This window comes from Ambystoma mexicanum, chromosome 8 (assembly GCF_040938575.1).
Source record: "Ambystoma mexicanum isolate Mex_15411 chromosome 8, UKY_AmexF1_1, whole genome shotgun sequence".
Classification (NCBI taxonomy): Eukaryota; Metazoa; Chordata; class Amphibia; order Caudata; family Ambystomatidae; genus Ambystoma; species Ambystoma mexicanum.
Window position 1 is genome coordinate 143,511,493 of NC_090929.1, and position 14,424 is coordinate 143,525,916.

At 47.2% G+C, this 14,424-nt stretch overlaps 1 protein-coding gene across 2 annotated transcripts in view; it reads left to right on the forward strand.

The window, feature by feature from the left end:
* The window catches only part of TTLL11 (tubulin tyrosine ligase like 11), a 1,410,454-nt gene that overhangs the window by 220,184 nt on the left and 1,175,846 nt on the right, over positions 1-14,424 (forward strand). For both annotated transcript variants that reach the window (XR_011268496.1, XM_069609505.1), the window contains exon 2: positions 4,951-5,050. Coding sequence is in view for 1 of the 2 variants with exons in the window: in XM_069609505.1 (XP_069465606.1) it covers positions 4,951-5,050 (100 nt within the window). In the remaining variant the exon portion in view is untranslated. The remainder of the gene's footprint in view (positions 1-4,950; positions 5,051-14,424) is intronic.

A 14,424-nucleotide genomic window follows, 5' to 3' on the forward strand; every position in this document is an offset into this window, starting at 1 on the left:
CACACCGGACCAGGAAACTTGTGCCCTGATTCATGGATTATTTGCGCCAAAAAAAATGGGATTTGTGCGCCATTCTGCCCGCAAATCCCTGTTTAACTAATGGGGATTTGCGGGCAGAACGGCGCACAAATCCCTTTTATTTTTTTTTATTTATTTTTTTTTTGGCGCAAATAATCCATGAATCAGGGTTCTGGTCTTATTCTGTGATGTGGCGCTCAATAGGAATGCTTTTTCTTTCATTTCAATGAATTCAAATTGAGCCGATACCCAAACCGTCTCTCGCCCCCTTTGACAAATACCCTGGGTCACAATGGACCATGAACCAGGCCGGTTGGTGAAAAATACAATATTTATTTATTTGGAAAATTCACAAAAATCACACATTTTAATATTGGGCAGCAATCACCAATGGGGTGATAATTACAATGGGAATGGAAACGATGCTCTTGGTTGACCTTGTAGTAGAACATATCCAAAGCACAATTGAATAGGAGCACTTTTTGAATTAGGATACATAGCACCCAAGTTAAGGTTTCCCCCTGCAATGTTCCCTCATCCCACAAATAAATAATAATGTGCGGTAACAACTTTGAGGTACATATAATTTCTCACAAAGGCAGTAATATATAAACACTAGCAATCACAAGACAATGGATCACCAAGAGCATACAATTCAAAAACGACTGGAAAGTTAAAACATACTGCAGCCGAATGACACGTGGGAAAATTGCATTTCCTTTCAATTCCCATTTAAAATGACCCAAACGTTTTTTTTATAAAAACGGTGAAATACTGAAAATCGCAATGCGGTTTTTGGTCTGGGGTAAGATGTATATCACAGGGACAATATCAAAGTGAAAGGATGGTGGTAGCTGAAGATTTTAATGAGATTTCATGGTGGAATGGGGTTCAGTGTTAGGAAAAATAGAGTAGTTAAAATGAAAACTTCGTGTCTCTTCCATGACCTTCCCCAGTTGGGGCGTGATTAGAAGAACCTGGCGGGTCTCTGCATGTTGTTGGCGGTCTGCTGCATACTGTTATGTTGGCTCCGGTCCAAGGCACCCACCTACACACAATGGCTACGAACAGTTACATGGGCACATGACACGGAGGAGGCCTGGTACGCAATGCAACACCCACATACAAGGCCTAGAGACATCTGGCGAAGGTTCCGTGATTACATGTCTGCCAGGCTTCTCCCTCAAACTCTGGTCACTCCTCTCCAGGTTGTTCCTCATGATGTGACCACCCGGTGACCTGTGTCTTCTTGACTCGAATGCCAATGCTCTGTATGCTACCTAACCCCCCGTTCTTCCATAGATGCCCAAGGTACACAGGTAAAGATGTATGTTTTTTTGTTATCACTGCTGGTGCCATGTGGCTCCCACTTTTTTTTTCGTGTGTTGTCAAGTCAAATAAAAAGAGTTTTTAAAAAAAAAAATGAAAACTTCGGTTTTGAAAGAGTCAAATGTGACTTAAACTAAATTATCTAGACTATATTGTTAAAGAGGAACACAGTAAGCTCCAAGGTTGTTTGGCGAGGTCAGCCTTATCACCTCAGTGCTCAACTTTAACTGGAAATTAGTTTGATTACTCAAAATATAACTAATGGCTTAGGATTTACACCAGACAGAAATGAAAAGAGAGATCGCGCTAGCACTTAGAATTATCTGTGCACCTTTTCCTTCATTTCTAACAGTTTTAACAAGTTACCAGGGTATATATATGATTGCTTAGAGAGTGTAATACAACCAAAAGGGTCAAGATGGGGAGATTATGGGGGTCATTGCGAGTTGGGCGGTAAGGGTTAATGGTCACCGGTAATGCCGGTGCCAGTAAACCCTTACCGCCCTATTCCGAGGTCCCTTAGCGGGTCCCAGCAGGAACGGCTGGTCTAACCAGCCGTTCTCTCCGGGTCCCGTTAAGGGACCTTGGAGCTAGTAACGGGCCCGCAGTTTGCGGGCCTGTTATTAGCACCTTCCCCATTCCCATTGAGCCCTATGAGGGCTCAAATGGGAATGGGAAATGGTAAACTGAATGGGGACTTACCGGGTCAGCATAGGTCGGAATGTCGCAGTAAATCCCCTTTCTGCCAGACTGGACCCGGGTTTGGAGGCAGCCATGGCGCTAAGAGCGCCATGGCTGCCACCAAACTCTTAATGACCCCCTATTTGTTTCTCTGTGATGAGGAGATACTCACATTCCACACTTAGGTTTGGAATATCGGAACAGCCAACTGGTTTTGGTCACCACACGGTGGGCGCGCCTTACAGCAAACAGCTGAGCAATTCTGGTCACCGGATGGCAAGGACAGCTAGATGGCAGGGTTGCAGCAGGCACGCAGTTAGTGGGCCGCAAGCCGGTCTGATTTTAGGATGCAAAAGATATCACAGCTTTCCCCTTTTTTTTAAATGGATTTTAGTGGGTTTTTTCTGGATCAATGGCATTGCTGGGACAGGATCAGCAATGCTTTGGCCTTGTAGTAAAATCTGGAATCAGCAAGATGAATGGAGCAGATCACGAACACAGCCACAGGAAATTCAGCAGAGTGTGTGCCTAGAGTCCTGTCAGGGACTCTTATTTATAATGCATAGTGACATCATAGAAGTATGTGGTAGGGCAGGCTTGGCTAAGCATGCCTCTAAACCACTGGATTGGTCAGGGGTGATAGTGCCCGCCTCGCTCTCAGCTGGTTGGATTTCAAGGGCAGGACGTCAGATTTATGATGCGAGTTTTACAATGTTCAAAACCCCCCACAGTTACTTTAGCTAAAATCCAATTTCGCCACAAATGGTACATTTATACAGTTGATGTATCTTAAATTACATAAGCAGGTTACATATTTTATGGGGAACATACCAGTCCAACTCTGCAATCTGTAAGACAATGTTTTGCCCTTCTAATACTTTTTAGTCATTTTGAGTATAAAATATTCGGCCTAAAATTCTGTAACTTTACACGCATGTCTGGATTATCGTCGGGCATGTAAGTATTAAAATTCGTAATGGCATCATGGATACTTCCCTTTATAATACCCAATTCTCTGCCATTTCTATTCCCCATGTGTCAGTGAAGTCTATGACATCTTAAATTAAAGGCCATAAAATCACATTTAAATGGTTAACTTTTCACATTTTTGCAAAGTCCTGCTGCAGAGATAAGTCTTTAACATTTTTATTAATAAATAGTCCTTGGAGGCAAATGTCAGTATTGTTCCCCATCTATGGGCATGCCTTTCCAAGACTACCCCCTCAACCCAGGGTTGTCACTGAAGTTTCCTTTTAAGCTTCTGGTAAAGTCAGGAGGAAGTGTGATTTTTCACTTCGCACATCCGTGTCCTAGACGTTCCATTGTAAGATGGCTCAGCCCAGATCCAAGTCTGATTAGTATGTGAAGTTTCTTTGTCTTGGTCAAAGTTTTCCAACCTAGCAATTATCATCCAGGTGTCCTGGAAGTTTATGGTGGTTCCCTTTTGGGGGAAGCCTTAGCTCTGACCAACTGGAATAACCTGTTTTGGGAGCTTGCAAAATCCAGCCCATGCAGTTTGAGATTTCTTTCTTTTATTTTGTCCTGAATCAAAACAAGCCTGTTGAATAAAACACCCCATATGTTTCCCCAGCAACAAACCCTTTTGCATTCGTAGGCACGGACAAGCTTTCACTCAACATTGTACTTTCTTTAAAACGGGCATTTTTTCCCCCTGGTTTGTAAAAGCCCATTCTGACACATATGGTGAAAGCTGGCATATTCCTTTCAAATTTCGGTTTTGCTCTTCCATATGGATTCCCACATGGTTTTGTAGCTGTAGTCAGCTTGTTTTACACAACAGTCTGTACAAGGCAAAAGTCTTCATGAAATTAACATGTGCACAGAAAGCTATGATTTTCTTTTCAAGCAGTGATTTTTTTTTTGTGGACATTTTGCAGCAAAATGTAAGCGTTTCCCGTGTAGCTGAAGGAAAGCTTTTGTTTTTCTCAGGTTTGGCTGGCACAGCCTGTCATTCAGGAATAAGGCTCTTTTCTGATGGAGCACAATGTGAGCATTGCTGGGCATGACCGGGTCTTTTCGGTTAAAGCAGTTTGATGCAAACAAGGAAAAATAGCATCAGAGCGGCCTCATTTTAAAGGTGGAATTCCCTTTTTCGATGGGAATTTTGGGCTTGCAGCAAAGCAGTGCTGCTTTTTCACTCCATTTCTTTACGACAAACAAGAACACACCCTAGTAACCTTTCTCGCGGTACTCCCTGTTCCATCTTGCCCGATGGCGCTTTGGCAAAACAGTGCAGCCCTCCTTTTGTTGCTGCAAAACGCTGCAAAACACTGGAGACAGCGCAGCCATTTTGCTGGTTCTGCTGAAGTGCAGCTTGATGATGTAGGGAAGTACTGCTGAGTGGGTAAATATATCACAGCTCGGGCCTGTAACTATGGGCCCCAAGGCATTACCTGAAGTGGCAATGCCCCTTCTGCTCGGGGCCTATTACTTAATTATAGGACAACATCCTGTCATTCGTCCGTACAACGTCCATGCTAATATTGCTCCGGATGGAACTAAAGCCTCTTTTGGTCTTGGGGCATGCCTACAAGTCATTTTAGGAGGCTATCAAGCCACGTCTTTACTCTTGGAAACCTCATATGCCCTATTCTTCATTGCTTCTCTGCTTCATAGTTAGATTTGCACTCCATAAATAATATACACAGCTGAAAATATAAACTGCTAAAGGAAACATCTGTTAATTTTAGAAATTGTGATTTTCAAGCCTTACTGACAATTTCATGACCTCTGTTTATGCCGTGTAGCGGAACTGAAAAATAGTATGGAATCAAAGATGACCATCTATAATTTCTCATTTAAAAACAAATCTTATAAACTTGAAATGTACGAAAAGTAAACTTTGGAAGAACGTAATGTATCTTTTGACTGAGACCGTTTGATTTTCTTTTTTTTTTCCAGTTTCCCTTCGGCCGACGGCAGCCATGTGACATCTATTGGCATGGAGTTTCATTTCATGATAGCGATACCATTTCCTCAGGTCAAGTGAACAAGTTCCCAGGTAAGGCCTTGTTTCTTCATAGCGTTACATTTGTGCCATCGCATTCCTTGTATTGCATGTCCGCATAACTCCTTTCTAATTGTTCCCCCTCCCCCAAAGTTTGTGCTTTTTGTGCATATTAAAATCAAATTTCCAGGAAGTGTGCACAATCTGTAGGACACAGATAATAAAGCTACTGTGGTATAATAAATGAGGAATCAACTTGCTGTGGTTGACCACTTTATTTGTCAAGGTGATATCTTGCAATTAACTGACAATGTGTGCATTTTAGGGTTTGCACACTATTTTATTAACCATGGACATAGTAAACAGACTTTTGCTTACCACAGTGAATGAAAGTCTACTACTATAATCTATGCGTAATGTTATACATTACATGTTCTTCCATGGCAAATGCTGGCATTTTGGGGCAACGTCGACACAAGTGTGTCCTTAATGGGGTAAATGCTGACATTATGATTTCACAGATGTGTACTTATAAGAGAAAATACTGGCAATACTTGTGCAAAGCCATCATCAGTGTATTGTGACAGTGGCGATACAGTTTTTTACTCTTTGTACTATAGGTCTACAAAATGTTCCAACTAATAGCTGGGCCTCTAATTGTTTTTCTTCACATGTACTTCATGTTTATTTCTGGAAGGAGTTATATTTGCTCTCGTTTTATGTGCTATCTGCGAGATTGAGCTCTATTAATGACCAGTAAGAAATAACTATTTTTATTGTATTGCTTATAACGTAAACATAGCTTGAGAGCAACGCAAATGCTTTACTACGGGGGGCGTGCCAGCATTGAACTTGGAATTTTGTACAGTAGCACAGTATTGTTAATGGATGGAGGGAGGGATTTTTATTCTTCTGGCATGTATTGTTTAAAGAGACACCATTTTTAGTGTTTAGCACAACCGGAGGTATGTGGGGGTATTTCAAGCCTCTGCCACGGTTGAGCTCTATCTGGTCAGCATGTGACAGGAGAAGGAATATTTGTGTGTCTTCTTTTTACCGGCTAGCTTAGGCTTCAACCTTTTTATGGTTTTGCTACGTGACGTGCAAAAGCCTTCTGAGGTGTCGCATTTAGCCGCCATGCAGGTATTCCATTCGAGATTGCTTTGAAAGTGATACATAAAGGTTTGAATATGATCCTAGTGGGGAGGGGTAGCCAGTGTAGGAGAGATAACGGCTATCTGTAATAAAACTAGCTGTGGCGTGGTGCGTTTCTTGAGGGGGGCCAAGTGGACAGCTAGAAGCCCTGTAAGGAGGGTATTTACCCCATCAATGTGTGAGATCACGACGGCTTGAACCAACATGCAGCGGGATGAAGGGTTGGATTTTGCAGGTCTTGGTGGGGTCAAGTTTGAGATGTGTTTTGCATCCATGCTTGAATGGCAGCCGGGCATCCATGGAGGCAAGCAATGTCCTGTGGACCACTGATCTTAGGGTATACAGAAGTGCCAGCAACACACTACTAGGTGGCTATGTTGGGGTAATTTAGGAGAGTTTTCAAGGCTACCATGTATAGACTAAAGATGTTTGGGCAGAGGATGGAACCTTGGGGGACCCCACACATGTGACTGGGAATTAGTATGGTTCCGGAAGAGCCCATCCTGAAGGTGACAAAGGGAGAGGATTGTTTGGTAGCTGACATTTTTGTCAAAGGCAACCAAAACCTCTGTTTCGAAAGGATGTTGGGATGCACGTACAATGTTCCTGCAGGACATAGAGGTACAGGTTGAGAATGATACAGGGTTTGTGCCCCTTGAATAATATCGCTGAAGCAGAGTTCCCAGTTCTACCAGACCCTGCCACAAATCTTTGTAGTATACCCAGTGAGGTCACACACCTGAAGGTGTCTCACCTGCTAGTCCCTGGTGATCTGTCCTACAGTTGGCCAGGACACAGCCATCGCTATTGAATCCAGTTACTGTGGGGGTACTAGTGCGGTAGGATCACCTGGATGAGGGATCTTCGGGGACACAAGGGTCAGGCAATTACTGATACGCCTACGTCCCATCCCCTTTCCTCTATACTTGGGGGACATTCCTCCGTCCTGTGGGATGGGACCGGAGCACTATGTAAAAGCATCAAAATTTTGCAAAAATGTTCGTCCTTCCTCTTTTACATGGGGTACTTCATGGGTCGGTAAGCCCGCCCTTCTTAGCTCCACCCCACGCATCGCCCATCAGTCCTTTTCTCCGCTCGTTCGAGACTGGATGCACTTGCATCTGTGAAGGTTTTTTCTTCCAAATTTCCTCCTCTCTGGCTCTTGCTTGCGATCGCATGATAGTCTGTCTATTCCTTTTCAGCTAGACTTCCCGAATTGTTCTACCTGTCAGCGACGCTTCGCTAGGGCGGATCCCCATCATCTTTGTCTAGAGTGTTTGGGTCCTGACCACCGGTGGGACTTGTGTTTTTATTGCGATTCCCTTTCGGTCCGGGCGCTTCAACGTCGGTTAAAGCGGTGGCAGGAGGTGTTTCAGCACACTCCTCCTACGCATTTCCAATCCTTCATCGACGAGAAGAAGAAATGCCCGGTAAATTCTTTACTTTTTAGGGCACCCCGGCCGGGGGACTCCTTTCCGGGGGCTTCCGGGTATGGGAGGAGCGTCAAGGGCTCTATTACCGGGGTTTGTCCTGAGGTGCCGTCTAGGCCTAAAAAGTGTACCAGAGTTTTCTCCGAGGGTCTCCTTAAGGGGCCAGTTGTCACCGGATCACAGTCCGAGACCCCACATGTGGGGGCTGTTTGTAGACCTAGTTCTACTGACCCGTGGGGTACCGGAGCTCGTTCCGAGGCCTCCTTGATTGGAGCTTCCTTCTTTTGTACCGGGGTGCACCCCGAGGCCTTGGCTGGGCTTGTCGATACCGAACAGAAGTTTGAGGCCGGCGTGAAGAGGCTGCTATCAGACTCGGGTCCGTGGCCTCTCGTTTAAAGGCTAAGGCGACCAACAGTTCTGAGAGGACTTTTTAAGGCCTTGTTGGTGAAAGGTGTTCCTCATCATTCCCGCTCTTGCGGTGACTCTAGAACTGTTGAGGGGGCAAGGAGTGAGGTTTCGAACCGTAATTCCTCCTTTACCGGCAGTGCCAAGGTCCTTCATACTAAGGCTAGTTTGGCTATTAGCATGTCACAAAAACATCCTAGGCCACACAGTTACTTGTATTAAGGCAAAAATGAAGACCCCTGCCTCACTTGCACATGTGTCGCAGTTCTCCTCAGGTGCCAACAAAATGGCGGCCGTTCCCGCCAAGACCACGGTGGCCATTTTGGATACAACCCTTACAACTACGCCATCGGCCTTAGTTGTAGTGGGTGCTCTTCCAGGTGAACGTCGGTTTCCTTGTGCACATCCGTTTCGTCCAGTTTATGACTGGAACGCTCGGATGCCACTACCGCACAATGTCTTGCTGTCAACGGCATCAGTGCCCTTGATTTATGTAGACAACAGTGGGGAAGGGCCCTCTTGGCAACTCTCCCCCCTGCGCCTTTGGAATTATCCTCCTCATGAGAAGCCTCCTCCTGTCGCGCCTAAATCATCAGCGGAGGACGTCTTTTTCGGCAGTTTTCAAAAACGTATGCGTTCCGACCCCATGAAGGAGTACTTTAAGGGCCTTTTTAGGGAGATATGCCCGCCTGTGTCCCTGCCGGCGCTGCGTTTACCGGCTGGGCCTCCCCCAACACTTCCACCCTTGCCTCCATTGTCCCCAGTGGACAAGGCGATTGTGGTGCCGGATGTGTCTCAACCTGAGCCGGATCTATCGGATGATGTACAGGGCGATCAGGACGGCGAAGACCAGCCCCGCTCTATCAGACTTTCATGACCGGGTGCTGGACATGTGTCTGTTGGATGTTCCAGTCCCCGAGGCACCTGCTCCTGCGGAGGGCATGCTTTCAGGGGCGTTCATCTTTGTCTCCTTTGGAGCGTACCAACTTGTTCTTGCAGAAGGACGTTTTGGCCGAGGTCCGTAGAGTATGGGAGAAACCACACTCTGGACTGTTAGTCAATAAGAAAATTGAGGCGTGTTATAGGCCTCATTCTTCGGAAGAGGTGGCCTTAGCGTCTTGTCCACCCCCCTCCTCCACAGTCGTGGCTGCGGCCACTTTGCAATCCAGACCTGCGGCACCCTCCTCTACGATGGCTACACAGGTCCTGGGCAAAGAGGATAATCTTTTTGACTAACTAGGAAGGAAGGTTTTGCTAACTCGGCCCTGCAATTGCGTCAGGCCAATGCAGAACTGGTGTTAGCGGGAGCGAATATGAAAATGTGGAAAGGTCTGCTGGAGTTTGAGGAATTCATCCCTGCTGAAAAGCTTGAGGACTTCAAGGCGGGTTTGTCGGATGCCAGGGTCCTGGCTCAGGATCTGTTGGAGGCGGCGGCTCATCACGTCAACACTTCGGGCCAAGGCCTTATGCTTGGAGTGGATACTTCTCGTCAGGCTTGGCTGCATGCCACCAAGTTCCCTAAGGAGGTGCAGGATAAGGTTCTGGATCTGCCGTTCGACGCCAAGGAGATTTTTCATTCCACAACAGATGTGGAGCTAATCAAAACGAAGGATAGCACCCAGACCGCCAAGTCCTTGTCTGTCCTGGTGAAACCTCCTTTTAGGACACAGAGGCCGTTATCACAGCCCTGGCCCTCCTCTGGCTTTAGGGGCTTTCTGGACCGAAGATCCTGCAGAGTCGATACCCCTTTGGGTAATTCCTGCCGGAGGGAGCAACAGAGTCGATATTTCTCCCGCTCCTCAGCCTCCTCCTCAGGTTCAGGTGGTGCTGCCACTGAAAAACCAGCCAAATGAGGGTTCTCTGCGCTCGCACGAGACCCCGGTGGGAGGACGCATTGCATCTCATTGGGAGGCATGGCAGACCTAGGGGAACGAGGGGAGGGCTTCTACTCCCGACTGTTTACGGTGCCCACATCCAACCAGGCTGGCCTGCGCACCATTCTAGACTTTTCCTAGTTCAATCTTTCCCTACCCCAAGAGAAATTCAAGATGATCACGCCTGGTCAGATAAAGTCCTCTTTACAGATGGGCGACTGGCTCAGCGTGGTGGACCTTCAGGATGTGTACATGCATATTCTGATCTGGAATCCACACTGGAGATACCTGTGTTTCTCTGTGAGAGAGGAGCATTTACAGTTCTGAGAGCTTCCTTTTGGCCTCAGCTCGGCACTGCGTGTCTTTACGAAGATGATGTAGGTGATTGCAGCCCATCTTCGTCTGCAGGGTATCCATGTGTATTCTTATTTGGACGATTGGCTGTTTCGCAGCCCTTGCCCGCTGAAAGCCACGTGCAATCTTCAGTCTCTCCTCCAGCTCCTGTTCCACCTCGGGCTGTCAGTGAACTGGTGGAAATCTTCCATGACGGTCTCTCAGGACTTGACTTTTCTTGGGTTTTCGCTGGAACACGATCGACTGCAGAGTTTACCTGACCGGGGACAGAATGGCGGATCTGTTGGCCACGTGTCAGATGTTTGCGCAGTCGGAGAGCATGTTGGCCTGGTGGTTCCAGAGGCTTCTGGGCCTCATGGCCTTGGGCGTTTTTGCTCTACCTCTTGGCGGACTCAAATGGCTCTTCGGAGTTCTTGGCGTCAGGCTGTGGATCCGGACTCCAAGTAGATATTGATTCCAGCTTCCCTGAGAGCGGACCTGGCGTGGTGGTCGTCTCTCAGCAACCTGTCACTGGGTGCAGGGTTTCAAGACCCAGCCCTGATGTGGCGATCACGACGGACTCCTCCCTTCTGGGGTCGGGTGCGACGTTGGATCTTGTTCAGGTCTCAGACCTTTGGTCACCTCAGGACAAGCTCTTTCACATAAATCATCTGGAGCTTCTGGCGATCTTCTTAGCTCTCAAGGCGTTCAGGCCGGTCATTGCCAACAAAGTGGTCTGTATCCGCACGGACAATGTGGTGTCAATGTATTACATCAACAGGCAGGGGGGCACCAAGTCTCCTCCTCTTGTCGACCTGTCCATCTAGATTTGGGAATGGGCGGTTTGTCATGGTGTCTGGCTGGTAGCAGTAAACATCCCGGGCCAGCTGAACGTCATGGCAGATGCCCTCAGTCGCCAGACAATGTTCCGCTACGAGTGGGAATTGAAGGCGGAGATCCTCTCTTGGATATTCCTGTGTTGGGGCACTCCGGAAGTGGACCTCTTCGCAATGTCGGCAAACAAACTTCCTCTGTATGCCTCCAGAAATGGTCTAGGAGCCTCCTCTCTGGGGGATGCTCTCGAGATTCCTTGGCACAACATGAGGGCCTATGCTTTCCCGCCTCAGCCTCTGATTCATCGAACGATTTGCAAGCCAAGGAACACAGTGAACTGTTCTCTTCTGCTCATAGCCCCGTGGTCGCCGGCCAGGTTCTGGTTCTCAGAACTTCAACACCTGTTGGCGTGTGCACCGATCAGGCTACCGGTGAGTCCTGATCTGCTTCACCAGAAGGACTGACAGCTGTGGCACCCCTCCCCACAATCGTTGAGCTTGGCGGCATGGTGCCTGAGTTCAGATCTCTAAAGCATCTCAATCTATCTGCTGATAACATGCAAATAATTCAGGCACCCAGGAAGCCTTCAACAAGGTCTCAGTATAGGAGCAAGTGGCTTTGATTCTGTAACTGGTGCTTAGCCAAACAGCTGGACCCTAGAGTGGCTACAATTGACACAGTGCTGTCCTTTGTGTCTCACCTAGCAAAATCGTGCATTCATGTTCTGTCATGTAGGACTTATCTTTCGGCGGTAGCCCCCTACCTATCCATGGACCAGTGCTCTTATTCACTGTCAAATCCAGTGGTTAAGAAGCACTTTGCGGGTTTGACGCGTCCTTATCCTCCGGTTCGTAAGCTGCACCCGACATGGGATCTGAATGTGGTCCTTACGGCGTTGTGCCATAAACCGTTCGAACCAATGCCATGGTGGAACTTAAGCACCTTTAGTGGAAGGTGTCTTTTTTTTGGTTGCCATTACTTCAGCAAGGCGTGTGAGTGAGCTCCACTCTCTGTCGGTGGAGAACCCCTTTTTGGTTTTCCACAAGGATAAGGTGGTCCTACGGACAAATCCTTCTTTCCTGCCAAAGGTGGTCTCTGATTTCCATCTGAATCAGTCAATCTCCCTGCTGGTCTTCTTTCCAAACACAGCTTCAGAAGCGGAAAGGGTTATACATTGTTTGGATGTTAGAAGGGCTCTTAAGTTCTATCTCTACAGAACATCTGAATTTAGGAGCTCTTCTCAGCTGTTGGTGACCTTTGGTAATCCACAAGGTAGACAGGCTTCTAAGGCGACTATCTCCAGATGGATCGCTGCCTGTATTACGTAGTCTTACACTGTCCAAGGACTGCAGCCTCCTAAAGGTAATCATGCACACCTGGTGCAGGGCAAGGCAGCCGCAGTTGCCTTTCAGAAATATGTCCCCTGGGAGACCATCGCAAAAGCTGCTACATGGGCTTCCCCGTCGGCTTTTTGTAAACATTGTTTAGACCTGAGCTCCAGATCTGGCGCTCAGTTTGGCAAGGCTGTGCTGAAGAATCTTTTTCAATAAAGGGTTTTACATCCACTCGTAGTTCCTGTGAGGAGTGCTTGGGAATCTCCCATAAGTATGGATGAAAGGGGACGGGACGTAGGAGTATAACCAGGTTACTACCCGTAGTGACCACCTTACTCCTAGTCGGTAGTCCCCTTTCCTCAATACGCCCGGCCACCGTCTCCTCTGATAAGGTTCCTCTATTATTGCTTAAAGGTCTCTGACCTGGCGATAGAAAAGGACTGATGAGCGATGCACGGGGCAGAGCTAAGATGGGCGGGGTTATGGGCGCGTGCAGTACCCCGTGTAAAAGAGAGTAAGGACTAACATTTTTGCAAAATTTTGATGCTTTTACAAAGTGCTCTGGTCCCGTCGCACAGGATGGAGGAATGTCTCCATAAGTATGGAGGAAAGGGGACTATGGACTAGGAGTAAGGTGGTCACTACGGTGAGTAACCTGGTTATAATTACACACACCCGACTTCCATCACACTTCCTCCACACAGATAAAAGGTGGAGCATGAAAGCACACTCTGAACAAGGGAAAATACACAAGGAAGCAGCAATTCCGAGATGGCAGTTTAAACCGAGGAGAAAGGCGGCAAGACCAGATAGGGCTGCAAGGAGGTAACTAGCCTTGACCTTTTCGGAGAGCCGCAACTTTTAAGAGCCTTGAGGAAAATAAACATAAGACCGGGAATTGCAGCTGAAGAATGGTGCAGTGTGTGTCAGAGGTACACAGTGCCCTCCTGCATTGATAGCCAAGCCAGGGAGAAGTGATTACTGCTGTGGTTAATGCTTGGCTCCGACAACAAAGCAACACCAATGGATTCAGCCCAGCCGGTGGGTCAGAGAGTCTGATAGCAGACTGGACAGTGTTGCGCTCCAGGTTGCAAGCAGTAACATTGTATGAGGGAGGATGGCTTGTATGTGATTGAATTGTATGTAACCGAACTAGGTACCAGATAATGAGTGGTCCTGCACCACGTGGATGCTCATTCGAAGGTCTGTTTGGTATCCAACTGAGCGTGTGAGAATTATTGAACTGTGAAATCAAAGTGGTTGTGCAGGGAGTTAAGCTAAATCCTGTGCACTTTCGAAAGTCTACGATTGCCTATGAACTGAAATTGGTCTGGTCCCGGCTGAGGGAGACTAATTGCATAAAAGGAGATTTGAGCCCAGAAGTGGGTGATCCAGGATGAAGAGTGGCTCGCCCGACTTGAATATTTGGAGAGGACCTTTTTTGTTTGGTACATCAGGCCCTCTGCATCAAGAGACTTTGAACGTAAGAGACTTGGGCACAGAAGGCCCTGATGTTGGTAAAAAGAACTGTGTCCTCGTGCCGAAGAAAATCAAGAGTGTGCTATGCTCGAGTGAACCGCCTTGTTCCATGCTAAAAATGTGGGGAAGTGAGGCCAACGGGCTGAACATCCTGACTTATCATTCTGTGAATACTTGTTTCTTTTTCGTGAACATTACCCTACACTATTTGTAACTTAGCTTTAAGGATTGTTACTGTTTATGTTAAAGGACATTTGTACCGTGCATAAATCACCACTGGAGTTGTCCCCTGGCGCTCTGGCGGCTCTGAAAAAGGAGGGGAGGTTGAGTTAGTGGGAGGAAGCAGGAAAAGTGCAAGGGAGCAGTGATGTGCTGTTGGCGGCCTCAGCCCGGTGGTCAGTTGGCTGGGCCTGGGGTGTTTGCGGCTGGGAGTCGTCGTGTACTGTTGTGCAAGACTGTGTGTTTTGTTTTATTGTTGCAATGTAGTAAAGTTTGTGCGGTTTGTTTTGCTGTAGGTTTTGGTTGTGTTTGGAGTTTGAGAGGTGTATGCAGAAAGGGAAAAGTTAGTAGGGTTGGTTAGTTTG